This window comes from Megascapheus bottae, chromosome 31, assembly GCF_031878675.1.
Source record: "Megascapheus bottae isolate mThoBot1 chromosome 31, mThoBot2.hap1, whole genome shotgun sequence".
In the NCBI taxonomy this organism is placed as follows: domain Eukaryota; kingdom Metazoa; phylum Chordata; class Mammalia; order Rodentia; family Geomyidae; genus Megascapheus; species Megascapheus bottae.
Genome location: NC_143539.1, coordinates 4,913,685 through 4,935,469, shown reverse-complemented (window position 1 = coordinate 4,935,469; position 21,785 = coordinate 4,913,685). Strand labels below are relative to the sequence as shown.

Below are 21,785 nucleotides of genomic sequence, written 5' to 3'. Positions count from 1 at the left end.
CAGAGATCATTAGAGAGAGACCAGGATACTCCGAGTGCTGCCCCTGACACGAGCCCGGACGCGGGGCGCGGGACACATCCGGGGGGCCGCCCCGGAGAGAGCCCACGTGACTCCCGCAGGTGTGATGGGCAGCAATTGAGGCTGAGGCCCGGCGGGACGGAGGGGACCAGACACCCAGAGGCCAGGGGGCGTGGTGTGGGGGCGTGGCTTCCGCGGGGAGGCGTGGACCGGAAGTCCTGAGGGGGCGTGGTGAGAACTTGAGCTCCCAAGCCAATCCAGAGGGCAGGGAGGACTCAGAAGAAGGGGCGTGGCCAAAATGCAGGTGGGCGGGGCGTAACCGCTGGTTGAGTCCGGAGTGGGCGGGGTGTGGAATTGCAAGGGGCGTGACCAGGATCTCCGAAAGGGGCGTGGCCGGAGCCCAGGATCGGCTCCGCGGGGAGGGGCACCGGGAGAGGGGGCGTGTCCTGTGACGTCAGCCAGTACGGATCGCCACAACTAACCCCCGGGCTGGGGGCGCGGATCCCGAGATCCGGGCGCGCGAAGCTGGAGCCCGGAGGGCCGAGCTGCGTGGACTGTGCGGGGTGGGAACCGGGCTGGAGCCGGATTCTGCAGACACCTGCTGGCCCTCCCAGCCGATCTGTGCACGCATAGTGGCCCCCAGGCCCCCGCCCGGGCCCAGACCCCTCCCGGGCCCTCCATGGCCCGGGCCGCAGTCCTCCCGCCGCCCAGACTGTCGCCAACACTACTGCTGAGGTCGTTCCTGCTGCTGCTGCTGCCGCTGCTCCGGGAAACAGGTGCGAGGGCGCGGATGCCCTTCCTTTCCTTTCCCTTCCGAGGGGGCGGAAGCCTGGGCACCTTTCCCGGTGCTTCCAGACCAGCCCTACCCACTCACGTCCACCCCCACCCCCTTCTCCATCCGAGTCCCCAGTCCCTCCTCTCACCCCTTCCTAACCCACCCGCCCATCCCACCCTGGCATCCTCCGATCCTCGCGCCGAAGGGGTTAAATCCGAGGTCCGTCGGAGGCCGCGCACCCCCTCCCCACCCTGCGCCGACCGGGAATCTGGGTTTCCGTCTCCGCCGCCCCCCTCAGGAATGTGGGGAATGTGATCCCCCCATCCCCCTTAATTTTTCCTCCTTGAAGGGCTTGGGGCGTCTGAGGCCCCGGTCGGATTTGAGGTGGCCAGTCGCTGGGGTTCCGCTGGAGAAGGGCGGGAAGCTCGGACGTCGGGGCCCTGCGGGGTGGGGAGGAAGGGCCGGAGGCTCTGGGGGTGGTCTGGGTGGGCCTGGGGTGGGGGCTCACATTTGTGGGGCGGGGGGTTCATTGTGAGCAGGCTGTTCCTGGGGTCCTAAAGGTAGAAACGGGGTCAGGAGGCTCCGATCCTCAGGTGGCCATGGCGACCCCGTCTCCAGGCCTAGAGATAGAAGCCAGGAAACCCCCCCTCCCCAGCCCTCTCTGCCAGGAAGCTGGAAGGGAGGTGTGGAGCGTTGGTGCCTAGCGGGGAGCCCCCCTCTCCGGGAGACTTCCCTGGGGAAGTTTTCCGGGTATCGCTTTCGCCCAGCCCGGGAGAGGAGGGAGGGGAGGGCGGGGAGGGGCGCGGCGGCCGCGCCGGGCTGCGGGTTCCACACTCCGGGTCGGTTTCGGTGGCCTTATCTTTCCTCGGGTCCCGCCTTTGTCCTCCCAGCCTCTTGGGGAGGGCGAGGGGGGGGGACGGGTCTGGAGCCCTGCCTGGCTAATCCTGGCCTCCCTCCCCCTCCCCCCCGCCCGGGGGGAGGGGCTCGGTGCCCCGGGGAGGCCCGGGAGGGCGGGGCGGGGAGGAAACAGGTGTAGCCGCGGGCCCCGCCCCTCCCAGGTGGCCTGGCTGTGTTGTGCTCCCAGCTCGAAACTCAGGAATGCTGGTGTCACCCAATGGCTGGGACGGAAAAGGGGGGCTCTGGAGGCTCTGGGAGGGCGACACTGCCGTCTCCCCTCTGGGCCGAGAAGTCTTGGAATGGAGGGAAGCCTTTACTTGGGGTAGGTGTTCATAGAAGGTTCCAGATCCCCCTCACCTGACCCTGATGTGTGCGGATGAGGAAACAGCCTCTTAGAAAGGACCAGCCACTCTTGCCAGGGCCCCATGGCCTCCAAAGCCAGCACAGAGAGCGTTCAGTCAGCACTTCTGTGCTGCTGGCTGAGCAGATGCGGTGACACAGTCAGTCACAGACACAGTTCCCTGTGGGAACAAGGGGACCTTTAAATCCTGTCCCCCCCGTGCAGCGTCCCTTGCTGTCTTGGGAAGGATGAGAAGGGTCTTTCTCTTTCCCAACCTTCCATCCTCAGCCTCTGCTCTGTCTCTCTGTCTCCTCTCTGTGTCTTTCTCTGCCTTCCCCCACCCCATGTGTCCTCCTCCTGGATACACTACCTGGACCTCTGCCTGAGCCGGCCCCCCCTTCCCTGTCTTCCTCCCTAGCGTTTTCTGTGCTCTGCTCCTCTCTGTCAGCCAGGCAGCGGTGGGGGAGGGGAGGAGAGGGGACTCCAGCCTGGCTGTCTCTTCTTGTTAGGAAAGGGGGACTGAGCAGAGGAGGAGGATGGGGGGGCATTGGGAAGACTGGGAGAGAGGAATACACAGACAGGATAGAAATACAGGAATGGGGCTAGAAGCTAGTGTGTATAGGGAGGTGGGGGTCAGAATCAGACCCAGAGATGGGGTGGGAGACAGAGAAGAGAAATGGAGGGGCAGGAGACAGTCCCCTGGGGAGGGGGACACTGAGGGACAGAGTGGAGGAGGGGAGTGAGACAGGTTCACCAGCCAAAGGAGAGGAGCCTAGAGGCTTAGGGACCAACAGTGGCCCCAGAGACCCCAGCTGAGGGAGGGTGCTGGTGCTGTGACCCAGGGTTCAGGGTCCCAGCCTGCCTGGAGGAGGCAGTGGGGAGGGACAGGGAGTATCACAGGAGGCCCAGCTCCCCCGCCCTGGCCTGGGACTCTTGTTACATTTTTAATGTCCCAGCTCTGTTGAGAAATGGAGCAGAGGGGGGAGGAGCGAGCAAAGGGGACCCGAGATGCCTGAGTGGAGAAAGTGTTTCAGATATAAAGAGAGACTGGAGCCCCAGGAGGCCGGGAGCTGAGGAGAAACAAAGATTCTCATTACCAGACATCTTGGGGTGATCAGAGCCCCCTCCTCAGAATCTGGTCACAGAGAAGACTGAAGGCACTGGGAGATCCTGCACCCTGAAGAAGCTTTAGATGCACAATTAGAGAGAGGCCAAGGAGGACTCAGAAAGCCGGGCCTAGTAGCATCCACCTGTAATCCCAGCTAATTTAGGAGGCTCAAGCTGGAGAATCTAGAGTTCAAGGCCAGCCCATGTAGTTAATGAGATGCTGTCTCAAAGAGAAAGAAAAAAGAACTGGGATTGTGGCTTAAGTAGTGGAGCACCTGCCTGGCAAGTGCAAGACACAGAGTACTACAAAATGAGAGGGGGGGAGGGGAGTGGAGGGAGAGAGTCAGAAATTTGGGCATCTGAAGTGGAAGCGTCTCACCTGGCTCCAGTGGCACACACACCTGTCACTAGCCTCTCAGGAGGCTGAGATAGGAGGATCACCAGTTCAAAGCCATGGCACTTCAGCCCACACCACATGGGGGCAAGGTTTCTTTTTTGTGGGTCATTCCGCTTGAACTCTGGGTCTGGGCACTGTCCCTGCGCTCTTCAGCTCAAGGCTACCGCCCTACCCTTCCTTGAGCCAAGCCCCACTTCCGGTTTTTTTCTGGAAGGTTAATTGGAGATAAGAGTCTCAGGTCCTTTTGTGCCTGAGCTGGCTTTGAACCCCGATCTTCGGATCTCAGCGTTCTCAGTAGCTAGAATTACAGGTAAGAGCCACTGTGCCTGGCTCATCTGTGAGATTCTTATCATCAATTAACTACCCTCTCCCCAAAAGCCAGAAGTGAAACTTTGACTCAAGTGGCAAAGCACGAGCCTTGAGCAAAAAAGTTCAGAGCCATGGCCTAGATCATGAGTTCAAGCTCCAGAACACACACACACACACACACACACACACACACTCATGCAGATTTACCCATGTGCATACAAACACACAGAAAAATCTATCTAAATAGAAGGGGAGAAGGGAGCCAGCGCTGGTGGCTGTAATCCTAGCTACTCCGGAGGCGGAGAGCTGAGGAGTGAAGTCTGAGACCACCTTGGTGCGTGGTCTGTGAGCTGCTTATCTCCAATTAACTGGCAAAAATTTGGGAAATGCAGGTGTGGCTTAAGTGGTAGTATGCTAACCTTGAGTGAAAAAGCTAAGAGACAGTGGCCAAGCCCTGAGTTCAAGCCCCAGAGCGGTCGACCCAGACACATGCTCACATACACACACACTCACACGTGTCTATGAGACCCAAGGTGATCCACGTGCCAGCCCAAACCAACCCACCATCACCACCCTCTGCATGAGGGGGTCTTCCATCTGGAGGATTCCAGTTCCTCAGACTGAGATAAACCAGCTTTGCTCCCGCTCCAGGGCCTTTGTGTGGGCCGTCCTCCCTAGGGCCTTTCAGCCACATTTCTTGACCAACCGGTCAATAAGAACACTCTGCACTCTGAACTGGGCCTAGGGTCACAAGGGGCACTGAAGCTCCCTATTGGACGGGAGCCCCAAGGGGCAAGAGGTCTTTATCCCTTCCCCTGGTGGCTGTATCCTCACCACCACAGCGTGCTGAATGAGAGAGATCAGAATGGAGAATCCGAATCACTTTAGGTCACTCACACGGGTAGAGGCTGCACTCAACATTTTTCTCTGCTAGACCTAGAGAGAGAAAGGGTTATAACCTCAGGGAAGAACAGAATGAAGCAAGAGCTCTAGAAAGCGGTCTAAGCCTGGGGTGGGGGATCTAGTGGCTCACACCTGTCTTCCCAGCTACTCAGGAGATCTGAGGATCCCGGCTGAAAGTCAGGCCACGTGGCAGAGTCTGTGAGACTCATACCTTCAATAAACCACCAAAAAGCCAGGGCGGAACTGTGTTTCAAGTGGTAGAGCACCAGCCTTGAGCAAAAGAAGCTTATGGACCGGCAATTCCAGGCTCTGAGTTCAAGCTCTAGGACTGGCAGAAAGCAAGAGAAAGAGAGAAGGGAAAGGGAAGGGAGGGCAGAGAAAAACAAGCCGCCTGAGGACGGACAGAATTGGGGTCCTGGGCTGGAGGTTTCTAGAATGGGAGTGTGGGATTGGGTATGACAACAGGAGCAGGAGAGAGAGGGGTGGACAGGGTATGGAGGGGGGTGGTCTGGCTGAGGGCTGGATGGTCTGCAGGTCAGGTGGAGGCAGGGAAATAACAGAAGATGGCCAACCTGGCATCAAGACCCTGTTGTTCACGACAGGGGGGCCAGGCGGTGGCTGGGCGGTGACCTTGGCAGGAACATGGACAACCCTGCAACCAGCAGTGCAGGTGGGGGTGCACTGTGTGTGCCTGCTCAGGCTGCTGGTGACAACTTTATGGGGAGGCACTGGCTGGTTCCCCAAACACTTCCTGTGTCCCTGAGAACTGGCCGTCTAGCTTCCTGTAGGGCCCAGGGCCCACACAGGCCAGGGGAGACATCAGTGAACTGGAACGTGGAGTTCCAGACTTCAGGACACAGGAGGCTCAGGGAAACCAGTCAGGCCCTGGAGGAGGCTGAGGCCAGGAGTCCTGGGCTTGAAGGTAGAAGACTCCTGAAATCTGAGGGAGGCTGTGAGCCAGCTCAGTGCTTCCCCTGCCCTGGGGACTACACAATCTGGGCGACCCCCTTCCTGTGCAGGGTGGGGCGGGACTGGAGGCTTTTGAAGGCAGAAGTGTTTTGAGCTCAGGCCTCAGCTGCTGTCTCAACCACCAGGTTAATTAATTAATTACATTAATCACAGTGCACAGCCCCACAGCGGAAACCCAGAGCAGGAAACCCAGAGCTGGCCTGTGGGGTGGTGAAGGACGGGGACCCAGGTTTGTGTCTGCATTTCTGGGCTGTCTGGCCTGGAGCTTTCAAGGCCACTCTTTGAACGGGAGGGGGTGGTACCCCTGCCCCTCCCCCTGCAGTGGCCTGAGGCAGGCCTCTTCCTCCCACATCCTGCCCAGGGAATTCACACCTCAGTGTTTTCTCTAAAACTCCCTTTTCTAGAAACCCCTGCTTTGGCTTCCCGGTGGGTCATTCCTGAAGGTTTGAGGTTCCTCCCTCCCCTCCCCCTCCAGTTCACATGTTTGCTTCTTCAGTGTGTTCATTTTCTACGCCAGTCCCAGGGTTTGATCTCAGTCCCTTATGTTCCAACTTCCTTCTCTGCACTCCACGCTGGAGCTCTACCCCTTGCGTTGTAGCACCACTTGCAGAACCACTTTTTGGCGGTTCACTGGAAAGAAGAGTCTCATAGACTCTTAAAAACCTGGCTCTCGAGCTGGGAGTTTGGCCTAGTGGTAGAGTGCTTGCCTAGCATGCACGAAGACCCGGGTTCAATTCATTGGTACCACATACCTAAAAAAAAAAGCCAGAAATGGTGCTGAGGCTCAAGGGGTAGAGTTCTAGCCTTGAGAAAGTCCAAGGACAGTGCTCAGACCCTGAGCTCAAGCCCAGGACTGGCAAAAAACAAAAACAAAAACAAAAACTGGCTCTCATCTTGAGTTTCCCGTGGCCTACATGCTCTCCAGTAATTAATACCAGAGAAGCACATGCTATCATTATTGTCATTTACAGCTACGAAACTGAGGCACAGATGTTAAGTCACCTGCTCAGATATAGTGAGGATTCAAACACACATATTCTGAATCCTATATTATAGGGAGAAAGCCAGGCAAGGGTGTGGCTTTGTGATAGAGTGCTTGTCTAGCACGCCCTGAGTGCTTACCTGGCATGTTCTCCATCCCTGGGTTCTGTCCCCAGCACTGCAAAAAAAAAAAAAAAGTGAAAACAGAAAACCCACACCAGAAACAGGGAGAAAACAAATGGAAGTCTGAGAAGTGAACAAAACTTCATATCCAGCTGGCTCAATGGCTCATGCCTATAATCTTAGCTACTCAGGAGGCTGAGATCTGAGGATCTTGGTTCAGAGCCAGCCTGGGCACAAAAGGACCTGAGACTCTTACCTCCAATTAACCATTAGAAAACTGGAAGTGGAGCTGTGGTTCCAGAAGTAGGGTGGTATAGCCTTGAGCTGAAGGGCTCATGGACACTGCCCAGACCCAGAGTCCAAGCCCCACTACCAACCAAAAAGAAAAAAAAAATCATATTTATGGGCTGGGAGCATACCCTAGTGGTAGAATGCTGGCCTCACATGCACAGAGCCCTGGGTTTGATTGTTTGGTACCACATACCTAGAAAAAGCTGGAAGTGGCGCTGTTGTTTAAGTGGTAGAGCACTAGCCAGGAGCAAAAAGTGTCCAAGGGCAGTGTCTAAGCCCTGAGTTCAAGCCCCTTGCCTGTTTAAAAAAAAAGAAAAAAGTAATATCCAAGTCAGGCGTGGTGGCTCATGCCTAGAATCCCAGCTATTTGGGAGACAGAGTAGCAAGATCTCACAGTGAGGAGGCTAGCCCAATCGAAAGTTCTCGAGACTCTCACTCACACATCAGTTGGAAATGGTGGTGCTCGTGTAGACTCCCAGTTCCTCAGGAGGCAGAGGTAGAAGAATTGGTGTCTGGGCAAAGTCAGGAGACTCTTATTTGCAAAACAAACATTAAAAAACAAACAACAACAACAAAAAAACTGGGCCATGTGTTTGGGGGCTTGCTCCTAAAACTCCTAACAAGGACCAGCCTGGGGAAGGAAGCTCTGTGAGACTCTTAACTCCAATCACCCACTAAAAATCTGAGAGTGGAGCTGTGGCTAGAGTGGTAGAGTGCTAGCCTTGAAGAATAAAGCTACGGAGCCCAGGCTCTGAGTTCAAGCCTCAGGACTGGTAACACCAACAAACCAAATTAGGATGTGGCTCAAGTGCTAATATCACCGGTCTACTATGTCAAAGGCCTGGAGTTCAGTCCCTACTCTGGTTAAGAAAAAAAAACAAACAAAAAAAACAATATATTGGGGCCTGGAGTTTGGCCTAGTGGTAGAGTGCTTGCCTAGCATGCATGAAGACCTGGGTTCGATTCCTCAGTAGCCACACACATAGAAAAAAGCCAGAAGTGGTGCTGAGGCTCAAGTGGTAGAGTTCTAGCCTTGAGAAAATCCAAGGACAGAGCTCAGGCCCTGAGTTCAAGCCCAGGACTGGCAAAATGTGTGTGTGTGTGTGTGTGTGTGTGTGTGTGTGTGTATTAACCACCAGAAAGGGGACAGGGGATAGAGCTCAAGTGGTAGAAAAGCGCTCAAATGGCTCAAGTGGTAGAACAGCAGCCTTTACTGAAAAAGCTGAGGGACAGCAGCAAGAGTTGTAGCCCCGGGGCTTGAACTTGAAAAGGGAGAAAAGTATAGTGATACATACCTGTACTCCCAGCCCTTGGGTGGCTGAGACAGGAAGATCACCAACCCACGGAGAGACGCCATCTTTTTTTTTTTTTGGCTAGTTCTGGGACTTGAACTCAGGGCCTGGACTCTGTCCAGGCTTCTCTGTACTCATGGCTAATGCTCTACCACTTGAGCCACAGCCCCACTTCCGGCCTTTTCTGGGAATGTGATACCAAGGCATCAAACCCAGGGCTTCGTGCCTGCTAGGCAAGCACTCTACCACTAGGTCACAAGAGACAAATGTGTGTCTTCCGAGCTCTCTACATCAGATCCAATTCCCGCCATGTTCCGGCTGGTGGTAGGTGGGGTAGACTGATGGAGCTTGAAGCCCAGCTGACCTCCCTCCTCTGTCCCTCAGGAGCCCAGGATGTGCAGGTCCAGGTGCTGCCCGAAGTACGGGGTCTCCTGGGCAGCACAGTGGAGCTGCCCTGCCACCTGCTGTCACACAGCCCCAGCGTCCGCATCACCCAGGTCACCTGGCAGCTCCTCAACTCTGCAGTGGCCGCCTTCCACCCCTCCTACGGCGTCCACTTCCCCAACCCACAGTCCACCAAGGACCGCCTGTCCTTCGTCAGGGCCGGAGATGACACGCAGTCCGACCTGCGTGATGCCACCCTGGTCATTCAGGGGCTGAAGGTGGAGGACGAGGGCAATTACACATGTGAGTTCGCCACCTTCCCCAATGGCACGCGACGGGGCGTCACCTGGCTCCGGGTCACAGGTGAGCAGGCTGGGAGTGGGGTGCTTAAGGACGCACCCTTGCTTTAGATTGCATGGGGTTGGGGAGATATCTCTAAGACCACCCACTGGGAAGAGTCGGGAAAGCTCCTATCATGTGCTATGTGGGTTTCAACATTTGGGGAAATATTCCAAAAAAACCCCTACTGTGTGAGTCCTCGTCACTTTCCATTTGCTGTTCTTTGGCGGGGTGGGGCACTGTCCTTAGACAGCACCACTGCTGGCTTTTTCTGGGTATGTGGTATCGAGGAATGGAACTCAGGGCTTCATGCATGTTAGGCAAGCACTCTAGGACTGGGCCACGCTCCTAGCCTGCTTTGTTGTTCTTCAGGTTTGTTGTGAAGCTTAAACTCAGGGCTTGAGTGTTGTCCCAGAGTCTCATGGACTTTCCTGCCTGGGCCGGCTTTGAACTATAATCCTCAGATCTCAGCCTCCTGAGTAGCTAGGATGACAGACAGGATACCCTCCTGTCTGTTCCTTTTCTCTCCATCTGATGGGTGATTGCCTCATGAACGCGGTGAGGTGGCTCTTTCAGCTGGACTCCTGGACTGCTAGGCTCCGTCTACACTTGAAGTGCCTGCAGCCCTCTTGAGTTTTGTATCTCCTTTCTTAGGGTTCTGCTTTCTCCTAATTGGCCTCTGCCACCTTGCAGGAGGGGACGCACCTGTCATTTCTAAAGAGCAGAACAGGCAACATTGTGATACATCCCCCACACAGGATGGCACAATGTGTGCTGGATACCCATGGGGATTTCTTTGCTGTCTTTGATCATACAACAATGCTCAGGAATCCTTGAGACTTTATTTCTCCATGTAGCTGACACTGAGGAAACAGAGTTGCAACATGTCTTAGGGAGTTGGGGAAAGGACTGGTGCCTCAGGCCTATCATCCTAGCTCCTCAGGAGGCTGAGATCTGAGGATCGGGGTTGGAGGCGAGCCCAGGCCAGCCAAGTCTGAGGCTCTGATCACCCATGAACCACTAGAAAGAAACTGAAAGTGGAGCTGTGGCTCCAAGTGGTAGAGTGCTAGCCTTGAGTGAAAAAGCTCAGGGACAGCACCCAGGCAGGAATGACGCGCCCCTCTCTCCGCCTCTCCCAGCTCAGCCCGAGAATCACGCTGAAGCCCAGGAGGTCACTCTCAGCCTGGAGCCTGTGCCTGTGGCCCGCTGTGTGTCCACAGGTGGACGCCCACCGGCCCAGATCAGCTGGATCTCCACCCTGGAAGGTGGGGAGGCCAAAGAGATGCAGGCGCCGGGCCCGCACACAGGCACGATCACTGTCACCAGCCGCTACACCCTGGTGCCCTCTGGGCGGACGGATGGTGCGAGGATCACGTGCAGAGTGGAGCATGAAAGCTATGAGAAGCCGGTCCTGCTGCCCGTCACACTGGCTGTGCGCTGTGAGTGTGGGGTGCAGACTCCCCAGTCCCCAATAACTGTCAGCTGTCAGTCGCTGGGATCCATCCGCCAAGCACGTCTCTAACGTGTGTGTGTGTGTGTGACAGAGAGAGAGAGAGAGAGAGAGAGAGAGAGAGAGAGAGAGAGAGAGAGAGAGAGAGAGAGAGAGAGATGGGCGGGGTGGGGGGAGAGTAAGACCTGGGGCTTGAACTCAGAGCTTGGCTTTGTCCCTTTGCCTTTGTTGTTGTTGTTTTTTGGGGTTTGTGTGTGTGTGTGTGTGTGTGTGTGTGTGTGTGTTTTGCCAGTCCTGGGCTTGAGCTCAGGGCCTGAGCACTGTCCTTGGACTTTCTCAAGGCTAGAGCTCTACCACTTGAGCCTCAGCACCACTTCCGGCTTTTTGCTATGTATGTGGTACCGAGGAATCGAACCCAGGTCTTCGTGTGTGCTAGGCAAGCACTCTACCACTAGGGCAAACTCCCCTGCCTTTGCTTTTGTATTTGGTCAGTTGTGTGGCTTGAACTCTAGGCTGGGTGGTGTCTCTGAGCCTTCAGCTCAAGGCTAGCACTTCACCACTGCAGCCACAAGCTCTGCTTCCGGTTTCTGGTGGTCCACTGGGGATAAGCGTCTCATAGACTTTCTTGCCTAGTCTGGCTTTGAACTGTGATCCTCAGATCTCAGCTACTCCGCCTGAGTAGCTGGGATGGCAGGTGTGAGTCACTGTGCCTGGCTGTCGGTTTGCCTTTTTTTCACTCTGCACTGGTACTCTAGCTCTTGAGCCAGCACCCCCGTTCTCCCCCCCCCACCCTCAGCTTCCAGGCTGCCTCCCAGCTCCTTCGCCCAGATCCTGGCAAATTTTTCTGGGCCAGTGCTACTTCAGGTCATCATGTCCCCAAAATGCCAGAAATCCCAGCCCTGACCTGGGGCCGCCACCCCCTCCTCTGTCACCACTGCCCCTCCTTTCATGTGGCTGCCCTGAAAGTCAGCATGACACCCCACCCATGGCTGCCCTGTCTCCCTTAACATCGTCCTCGGCCCTGAGCCTGGCCCCGTCTCCCCAGACCCCCCCGAGGTCTCCATCTCTGGGTATGATGACAACTGGTACCTAGGCCGCACCGAGGCTTCACTGACCTGCACCGCACGCAGCAACCCCGAGCCCACGGGCTACGACTGGAGCACGTGAGTCCAGGCTGAGCCTGTGGCGGAGGGAGGAGGCTGGGCTGGGATCCCTGGGGCCAATGGAGGAAGACCGGGGCCTGGACGCCTGGTCTGAGAGAGGAGGCTGGGGCAGCACCTCTAAATCTGAGGGAGGAGATTAAAGTCTGGACTTGTGGGTCTAAGAGAGGATGCTGGGCATGGACCCCAAATCCGACGAAGGAGGATGAGTTGGTGCCTCTAAGTCTGAGGGAGGAGGGCTGGCCTTTGGAGCCTCCATGGATGAGGACGACTCTGAGTCTCTCCTTGCTCTCACCGGTCCCCAGGGTCTCGGGTGTGTTCCCCACTTCGGCGGTGGTTCAAGGCCCGCGGCTGCTCGTGCACTCGGTGGACCGAGAGGTCAACACTACGTTCATCTGCACCGTCACCAACGCCGTGGGCACCGGGCGCGCCGAGCAGGTCATTGTGCTCCGAGGTAGGCACGAGGGGGGCTCGGGGCTGTGGAACATGAAGGCCCCAGTGTGTTCCTTGCTGTCTCTCACTTTGGGGCTCAGGGCTGCGCTGTGGTCAGTGCCGTCTGGGGAGGGAGGGGTTCAGATCCGCCTCATTCTCATCATGGTGTGACAGAACACCAGCCAGGCTGCAGCTGGGGTAAGATGTACCCCCAAGATTGCACCAAGCAGCCAAGAACCGGGAGGCCCCAGCTGAGCCCCAACTTAGAAATAAATCAGAGCTGGCCGCTTGTGGTTCAAAGCCAGCTCTGGGGAAGGAAAATAAGACTCAGGTCTTCAATGAATCACCAGAAAACCAGAAGTGGCTCTGTGGCTTACAGTGGTAGAAGCAAAATAGCTCAGGGACAGCACCCAGGCCCTGAGTTCAAGCCCCCCCGGACTGACCCAAAGAAAGAAAGAAAAGAAATAGATCAGCCTAAGATGCACTGCCCAAGAAAAATAGGGGACTGAGACATGACTCCCTGACTGGCACAGGAAGGCCTCCATGCCAGCCCAGCAGGGCAAAGAGTGGGCAGGATTAGCCTGTTGGTGGTGGCTCACGCTTGTAATCCCAGCTACTCAGGAGGCTGAGATTTTATAGATTGAGGTAGGATACTAGCCAGAGAATGAAAGCCTGTGAGACTCTGGTTTCTCTCCAGTTAACTGGCAAAAAGTCAGAAGTGTAACCTGTGGTTCAAGTGGTAGAGCACCAGTCTTGAGTGATAAAGATAAGGGGAAAATAAGAAAAAGAAAAACGGGGCCAGGAGTTTGGCCTAGTGGTTAAAGTGCTTGCCTAGCATGCACGAAGACCCAGGTTCGATTCCTTGGTACCACATATAGAAAAAAGCCGGAAGTGGTGCTGAGGCTCAAGTGGTAGAGCTCGAGCCTTGAGAAAGTCCAAGGACAGTGCTCAGGCCCTGAGCTCAAGCCCAGGACTGGCAAAAAAAAAAAAAAGAAGCTCACCCCTGTAATCCTAGCTACTCAGGAAGCTGAGATATGAGGATCTGCTGTTCAAAGTCAGCCCAGGCAGAAAAGCTTGTGAGACTCTATCTCCAATGAATCACTGAAAAACCAGAAGTGGTGCTATGGCTCAGAGTAGTAGAATGCTAGCCTTGAGCAAAACTTCTGAGGGACAGGACCTAGGCTGAGTTCAAGCCCCACAGCTGACCAAAAAAAGAAGGAAGAGGAAGATAGTAGAAGAAAACTTTGGGAGATTTAACAGCTCTTTTCCAAGCTCCCCAGTCATAAATCACTGTTTCTTCAGTGTGTACCCCTACATTTTCCCCTACACAGTTTGGTGTATCCGCTACCTCGGCTGCATCTACACACTGTATTTGGTATTATAACAATCCCCTGGTGATTTCAAGGTTATGAGTGCATGTGCAGATTTCATGCAAATATTAAGCTGTTTTACATAAAGACTGGAAGGGTAGTAGGGGGAACTGATTTCTGCCTCTGCTGCCTGTTGTCTGCCTGCCTTAACAGCGTACTGGGGCCTGAACCCAGGGCCTGGGCTTTTTGCCATTCCAAGGTTAGTGCTCTACCACCTTGTTCCTCTCGTTTAAGCTAGGATCATAAGCATGAGCCACCTGAACCCCAACTTCAATTTTCTTTTTCTCTAAGTTGGGGCTGGAACCCAGCCCCTCCTGCACAGACACCAGCCCTTTTGGTTTTCATTTCATTATTTTTTTTTAATGGGTGGAGGTGGGGAAGGATTCAAACTCAGGGCCTGTTAACCTTTCATTTTGGAGACAAAGACCCCAAAACTTTACCAAGAGTGACCACAAATTTAGGATTCTGCTACCTCTGTCTCCTGAATAGCTAAGATTACAGGTGTGTACCACCCTGCCTGGCATAGTTTGGTTTTTTTAAGGATATTGTATCTTGGGGCTCACTACCTGCCCCCCCATACCTTTACAAAGTCCTCCCCCAAGGGAGAGATGGTGTAGGTCCTATCCCCTTTCTTCCCCCTTCTTCTCCCAGCGAGCACCCCCTTAATTCCCGTCACTAACCCCTGTGTCCTGAGTCCCTTACCCATTCCCCCAAGTTACATCTTCTTGACTTTTATCTGTCTCTGTTTCTCCCTCTCTCTCTCTTCTCAGACACTCCCCAGGCCTCCTCACGTGACATGGGTCCGCTGGTGTGGGGGGCCGTGGGGGGGACGCTGCTGGTACTTCTCCTTCTTGGGGGGGCCTTGGCTTTTGTCTTGCTGAGGAGGAAGAAGAGGAGGAAGAGCCCTGGAGTTGGAGGAGGAGGAGGCAGTGGCGCCTCCCGGGGATCCTACGATCCTAAGACTCAGGTGTTTGGGAATGGGGGCCCTGTTTTCTGGACACCGGACATACCTAGTCCCAGGAGGCCAGATGGAAGGGAGGAGGATGAAGAGGATGAAGAGGAAGAGGAGAAGAAGGCCGAGGAAGGCCTCATGTTGCCTCCGTCCATGGTGCTCAAGGATGACATGGAATCCCATCTGGATGGCTCCCTCATCTCTCGCCGGGCAGTCTATGTGTGACACAAGGACACACGGATAGACAGACAGACAGACACACACACTCCTGCCCTGGCCCCCTGGCCAGCCGCAGGCCTCACACTGGTTGGACCGGTTCATCCTGCCACTGGATTTGGAGGACAGAGGACGCAGTGGCAGCACATACCAGACTCCTTTGGGCTCTGGGGAACACATGGGGGAATGGGGACCCCAGGAGCTGCATGGTGGAACCCCCCCTACGAGGAACCCCTCAGAGACGCGGTTTTGGCCCCAGCCCGCCCCTTGGTCTTTTGCCACTCAGGAGTTAATAAATGCCTTGGGGGTGAACTCTGGGGTGTCTCGTAATACGTCCCCCGTTCTTTGGGAAGAGCATGTGGGGCAGGGATAGCTTAGTCCTGGGACTTGGTTAAGATGAGCGGGGCTCTCTAGGGCTGGGGGCATTTCACCATGACACCCCTCCCCCAGAAGGACTTGGAATTGGGGCTCAATGACTAGACTATTTGGGCTCCTGGGTCCTAGGACAGGTACTAGGAGATCTAAGCTCCATGGGAGAGCAAAGCTGGGCATTGGATGGTGAAGATATGGGGGGACCTTGACCCCAGTCCCTAGCATTTCTGAAGATCTTGAGAAGGCAAAGGTTGCCCTCACCTCCTTGGGACATCAAGGTTTTTTGGGGGGAGGAGAGGGACATGGATACTAGGGATGCTGGGAGAATCTCATCCCAGCCTCTCTCTACCTTTGGGGCCCTGGGAATGGTTCACCCCCCCACACCCCAAAACAAACAAACAAAAAAACCTAGAAAGCCAAAGATTCAGGAGGAGGAAGAGGCAGGAGTTGCTGCCTGCATGGACCGGCCTGGACCCGAGGATGACTCAATGCCAACCTTCTCCAGACAAGCCTGAGCCCACGTTGGCCACATGGCACCCCGCGGGGGCCTGGCTGGATGGCTTGCTCCTGCATTCCCAGGGCACCAGCCATCTAGGCCCGCGGGAAGGGCGGGGTTAGGAAGGGGGCGTGGCCTGATCTCCCACCTTGGAGCTCTGGAGACCCGAAGCCACACACTGGATCCAGGCATCCTCTGCCCGAAGCCACATCTTCACCTGGGACAGCTGGTTGCTACCGGGGTGGCCATGTCACTTGTGGGTCTTTACACCCTGTTCCCCAGGAAGTAACGGGGTAAACAGTTCCTTAAGGATCCCTAGACTAGGAGACATGGCAGGTGATTAGGTAATTAAGTGTAGAAGTGAAACACAAATGAAAAGTTGTAACAAAGATCCCCGGGGAGACACGAGTCCTCCCTCATCTGATCATCTGTGCCAGGCCCTGTCGTGAAGGAAGGCTTCTGCTGCCCGTGGCAGAATGTCTCCCAATTCTGTGACCTGTTAAGGGATCCTCTGGCTTGTCTCTTCCCTTATTGTCATCCTCTCTCCCCTTATTCTGGCCCACCCAGGAGGTGTCCTTCCTAACCCGTCAAAACACCATGAGTGGACAGGGAGTTTGGCCTAGTGGTAAAGTGCTTGCCCAGCATGCACAAAGATCTGGGTTCTATTCCTCAGTGCCACATACATAGAAAACAGCCAGAAGTAGTGCTGTGGCTCAAGTGGTAGAGCTCTAGCCTTGAGAAAGCCCAAGAACAGTGCTCAGGCTTTGAGTTCAAGACCCACGACTGGCAAAAAACAAAACAAAACAACAAAAACACCATGAGGATGCCCCAGGACCTCTGCACTGGCTATTTCCATTGACACTCCTGATTTGCTCTTGCTTCCCTTTCAACTCTTTGTACAAATGCCCTTCCATTAACGCTCTGATTGACCTACTTTGAAGGATTCACTCAAACACTTTTCTTCCTCTTTTTTTTTTTGGGTGAGCCAATACTAGAATGTGAACTTAAGGCCTGGGTGCTATTCCTTGTGTTTTTTGCTTTTCCTCAAGGCTGGCACTCTTATTTGAGCCACAGCTCCACTTCAGGTTTTTTGGTGGTTGATTAGAGGTAAGAGTCTCATGTACTTTCCTACCCAGGCTAACTTTGAACCTCAAATCCTCAGATCTCAGCTGTTTGAGTAAGCTAGGATTACAGGTGTGAGCCACTACACTGATGCCTAGCTAAACTCTACTGTGACCTATGAGCTCAGTCATTAAGACTGGTAACCTAGGCTGGCCTTGACCTATGAACTTCCATCTCAGCTTCCTCCTCCCAAGTGCTGGGATTACAAGCATGTGCCACCACACCCAGTTTCACTCTTCATTTGCTGTTCCAGGGAGGTGGCTCCCCACTGTTGATCATCTATCTTCACCCTTCTCCCCCCAATATGTACCTGTGCTTACTGGTTGCTCAGCAAGGACATAAGGCAGGGTGGTGATGACTTGGGGCTGGAGACCCTCACTTTGTCTTTCTCCTTGCAGAGACACCCAACACGGCAGGCGCGGGGGCCACAGGAGGCATCATCGGAGGGATGATTGCAGCCATCATCGCCACTGCCGTGGCCGTCACTGGCATCCTCATCTGCAGACAGCAGCGAAAGGAGCAGAGGCTGCAGGGGGCAGAAGAGGAGGAGGAGTGAGTGATGGGTGCCGGGGAAGGGCTGGCAGGATGGGGGCACACAGGGCAGTGGGGGGAAGGTGGGAGAGACACACATGAGAACTGTCACTGGGACTGTCAGAGCTCTGCTTTGCTCTGAGCAGTAATCAGAGCCCGGACTCCTGCTCTTCCTGTGCTTCCTTCACTCATGCTCAAAGATGGCAGTCCACTCTTACATCAAGGTCTTACAGATAATCAGAATAGATAGCATGTGACTACCCTGTGAGAGACAGCCCAGCTATCTGGTATCCCTTCTCCTTTCCCATTGGCCAGATCTGAGTCACAGGGTGGGCCCATGGCTGCAACGGATCCTGGGAAATGTAGTCTTTATTCTGAGTGGCCATAGGTCCACGTTAAATCTCAGTTACAGTGAAAATGACCATGAGCCACCAGTGCCTAGCTTTAGCTTTACTTTATTTTTTATTTTTATTTTTTATTTTTTATTTTTTGCAGTTCTGGACCTTGAGCTCAGGGCCTGAGCACTGTCCTTGGACTTTCTCAAGGCTAGAACTCTACCACTTGAGCCACAGCACCACTTCTGGCTTTTTTATATGCATGTGGTACCAAGGAATTGAACCCGGGTCTTCATGCATGCTAGGCAAGCACTCTACCACTAGGCTAAACTCCTCGCCCCTAGCTTTACTTTATATGTTACTTTTTAAGCCCATCCTGGTGAGTCAGGCCTGTCATCCTAGCTACTCAGAAGGCTGAGATCGAAGGATCATGGTTTGAAGCTAGCCCAGGTAGGAAAGAGCAAATGAGACTCTGACCTCCAATTAAGCACCAGAAAAATGGAAGTGGTACTGTGGCTCAAGGACAGCGCCCAGGCCAAGTTTAAGTCCCACGAGCACAAAAAAGAAATAAAATGAAATACAAAAGTGCAGCAAGTTCTCAGAGGATATGACTGTTTCTTTTCTGATTCCATGAGGAGTCAGAGATGCTTCTTGGAAGAGGAGGGATTCACAGGAGGAATAGGGATGATGGGTAGGAAATAGCCAGACCAGGAACAAGAAGGGGAGATCCAGGCCTAGGGAGCATTTTTGCAGACCTTCCCCTGGAGAGTAGGCATTTTCCATGCTGAACCTCACTTTCCTGCCTCCTAATCAAACAGCCTGGAAGCTCCTCCATCCTACAAGCCACCAACCCCAAAGGCCAAGCTAGATGAGCCTGAGATGGTGAGTTTTGTGGCCCAACTCTGACCCTACCTTTCCCTGTGGAGGGCAGGGGTTGGCCCGCTGAACACAGCTGGCGGCTGAGTGGGGATGCCCTGGTGGGCTGGTCTGGGTGGGTGGGTGTGGCCTGTGGGTAGGTGGGACAGGGCAGGAGGGAAGAGGCATTGGTGGGTGTGTCCTGACATCGTCCTCCTCTCCTGCCACAGCCCTCCCAGCTCTTCACACTGGGGGCCTCTGAGCACAGCCCACTCAAGACCCCTTACTTTGATGCTGGCGGATCAGGCCCTGAACAGGTATTTGGTTAGAGGAGGACAAGGATGGCTATTGGTCTGAGTTTGAGAAGTGTTGAGGATTTCTTGGGGGAGGTCCGAGGTGAAAAGTCCAAGGACACAAGGTTAAACTGTTACTGTGTCATGATGGATTGATGGCACAGGCCATGTGCTGTCCTTAGAGCTGGGACACAACAGTCACACTGCCCTCTGTGTTCTGGAGGTGAGGAGATCAGGTTTGGAGGCTGAGAACCAAATCAAAGTTCAAATACAGCTTCGGGTTCAAGGTGAAGTAGTTCAATTCATGTTTGAAGTCAGAGGTTCATGGGTAAATAAGTAGGAGGTCATAGGTCAAGGGTTAAAGGTGAGATCCATGTTCTAGGTTTTGAATTACAGATTGAGACAGACTTACACTCTCCCTGTATGGTGTCAGTTCAGAGATGGAGGGGTGAGTGTCATGCAGAGAGAGGGTGTTCAGGATTTGGGGTCAAATGGCAGATTGGGATTCCATAATATTCAAGAGATGACACAGACTTCCTGTCCTCTCCAGGAAATGCCTCGGTATCATGAGCTGCCCACTTTGGAAGAGCGGTCAGGGCACATGCTGCTAGGGGCCACGAGCATGGCACCGCCTAGCCTGGTGCCTCCAGCACCACCAAATATAGAGGGGGTTTCCTTAGATCTAGAAGATGAGGAAGAGGAAGAGGAGGAGGAAGAAGACTACCTGGACAAGATCAACCCCATCTATGACGCCCTGACCTACCCCAGCCCCTCTGACTCCTACCAGGGCAAAGGTTTCATTGTGTCCCGGGCCATGTATGTGTGAGCTGCATGCATGGCTTTTACCCTCTGACCTCTCACTGTTGATCTCTTAGCTTTCTGCCAGGGATCTAGTGGCCCTTAACTCCTGGCATGCCACTGTCACTTAACCATGTATATCCCCCCCTGGTGACTTCCACCTTAGTGGGTTCCACTACAGCCTCTACCCCAGAGAAACCTCCTGCGACATGACAGTGGAAAGCTGGTGAATTTTGGAACTTGAACTCTGGGCCTGGGCACTGTCCCTGGGCTCTTCAGCTCAAGGCCACCACCCTACCCCTTGAGCCACAGCACCACTTCTGGTTTTCTGGTTTAACTGGAGATGAGTCTCATGGACTCTCATGCTGGCTTTAAACCCGCAATCCTCAGATCTCAGCCTCCTGAGTAGCTAGGATTACAGGCACGAGCCACCACAACCAGCAAAAGCTGATTCTATCTCATGTGGTAGGGTGGGGGGCAAGGATATGTCTGAGTACCACCTCTATCCCTGGGAATTCCTAACACTGTGTGACCCCTTACACCTTGCCACTCACCTCCCTCCCACCCACATTTCACCTCTACCCACAACTCCAGACCTCTTATTCCTTCTCAGGCAGTAATGGCCGCTGGGTCGGCAAGCACTGGGTATTAAGAGCTCCCTGCTGCTCAGACTTGAGCCCTCCAGGCAGCAGAGCTCCCCCTGCCCTTCCTTCACCCTTGCTCCCCAATGTAGGAGGGAGATGTCTTATCCCAAGAGAATATGTGCCCATCTCCCCAATCCTTCCCTGAGACCATAGCTCCCTGATTCCCATGTAAAGACCACGAAGCTCCCCAGTGCTAGAGAGGGGTCAGCCTCATGGAGCTGCTTCTTTGGCAATTGTAGCTTTGGGAGAAATTTGCTAATATCTTGACTACTGATGCCTTTTATTTTTACCCAGTTGGCATGAGACCTAAACATCCCTCTTTGGCAGGGCAAACATGGGCCACCTGGTTTGGGTGATGTGATATGATATTGTTTTGTAAGTTAGTGTTTCCTACAAAAGATGAATTTATACTTTGATCAGGTCTTGCGTTTTCTGTGAGATTTGAAGAGAGAGGGACAGGGCATGAGGGGAGGGGAAAGGAAGGAAAAAAAGGCTGCACAACTTGAATGGCTTGCCAACAAAAAAAAAGAACCAAAGATACCCATTAAGAAAAAGAAAAATGAGGGGCCTGGAGTTTGACCTAGTGGTAGAGTGCTTGCCTAGCATGCACAAAGACCTGGGTTCGATTCCTCGGTACCACATACATAGAAAAAGCCTGAAAGTGGTGCTGAGGCTCAAGTGGTAGAGCTCTAGCCTTGAGAAAGTCTAAGGACAGTGCTCAGGCCCTGAGCTCAAGCCCAGGACGGGAAAAAGAAAAGAAAAATGACAAGGTCCACACAGATAAACCACCAACCAAAATGACCAACGAATGAGAAGGTAAGGGAACACAATCTAAGGAGGAAAGGACAGAAATAACACCTGACAGACAGAATAAAAACTGATAAACAGCAGTCACTAGGTCAGAAAAGCCCGGATTCAATGGAAAAATCGCAGGTAAGGTTACCAGGCCCCGAGGCAGGGTGGGTGCTTTACCTGAATGAATGGAGCCAGACATAAAGTGATGGATAATGGAGACTGGGGCATCGTGGGTGCTGGGCTAGAGTCAGTGCCGCCAGCACCCACGCGATGGTCCATCACAGAGAGACCGGAAGACTCCTGGGGGTGACCAGGAAGAAAAGGGCCCCAGGCAGCGGCGGCCATGGGCGGCGGCATGAATGAGGCAGATGCATGCCGGGAAATGGGAACTGAATGAATGGACCGACGCTAGACGCCGCCGTGACGCCAGGGCCGAGGGCATGATGGGTAACGGAGGGGCCGGGTCGAGAGCCGCTGTGGCTTTCAAGAGCTGACGCCGGGCCTTGTGGGTGAGCCAGCACCGAGGAAGGGCTCGCCGAACCGGCTGGGACAATCCCGCAGCCCTGTGGGAAGGGCCGGCACTTCCGGCATTCGGTGCGTGCCTTCCTCCCTCCCCGCCGCAGTGCCTGGTGGGATGCGGGGCCTGACCTTGCTGCCTAGCAGCGTCGACCGCTCAACCCATCTTCGCAAGTGCCCTTCGACCCCAGCACGTCAGCCAATGAGAGACGCTGGCTCATACGTCACTAGGGTTGCCCCGCCCTCACGTGCTCCACAGCCAATCTAGGTGCTCCGTGAGCCCCAACTGACCAATGATCGGACCTTCGCCGGGGGGTGGAGGC

The 21,785-nt window shown here is 54.5% G+C and overlaps 1 protein-coding gene across 2 annotated transcripts; it reads left to right on the top strand.

The window, feature by feature from the left end:
- The first annotated feature begins 477 nt into the window (after nt 1-477).
- Nectin2 (nectin cell adhesion molecule 2) lies at nt 478-19,834 on the top strand. Of its 2 annotated transcripts, XM_090322995.1 has the most exons (9): nt 478-794; nt 8,787-9,149; nt 10,265-10,564; nt 11,621-11,738; nt 12,041-12,189; nt 17,094-17,247; nt 18,380-18,443; nt 18,647-18,733; nt 19,260-19,834. In XM_090322995.1, exons 1-9 carry the CDS (start codon nt 698-700, stop codon nt 19,533-19,535), a joined length of 1,608 nt encoding a protein of 535 aa, XP_090179121.1. In that variant the 5' UTR covers nt 478-697; the 3' UTR covers nt 19,536-19,834. The 2 variants fall into 2 exon arrangements, with proteins under 2 accessions (XP_090179121.1, XP_090179122.1); XM_090322996.1 differs by lacking the exons at nt 17,094-17,247; nt 18,380-18,443; nt 18,647-18,733; nt 19,260-19,834 and adding an exon at nt 14,308-15,035 and having other exon boundaries at nt 485-794.
- The last annotated feature ends 1,951 nt before the right edge of the window (nt 19,835-21,785 follow it).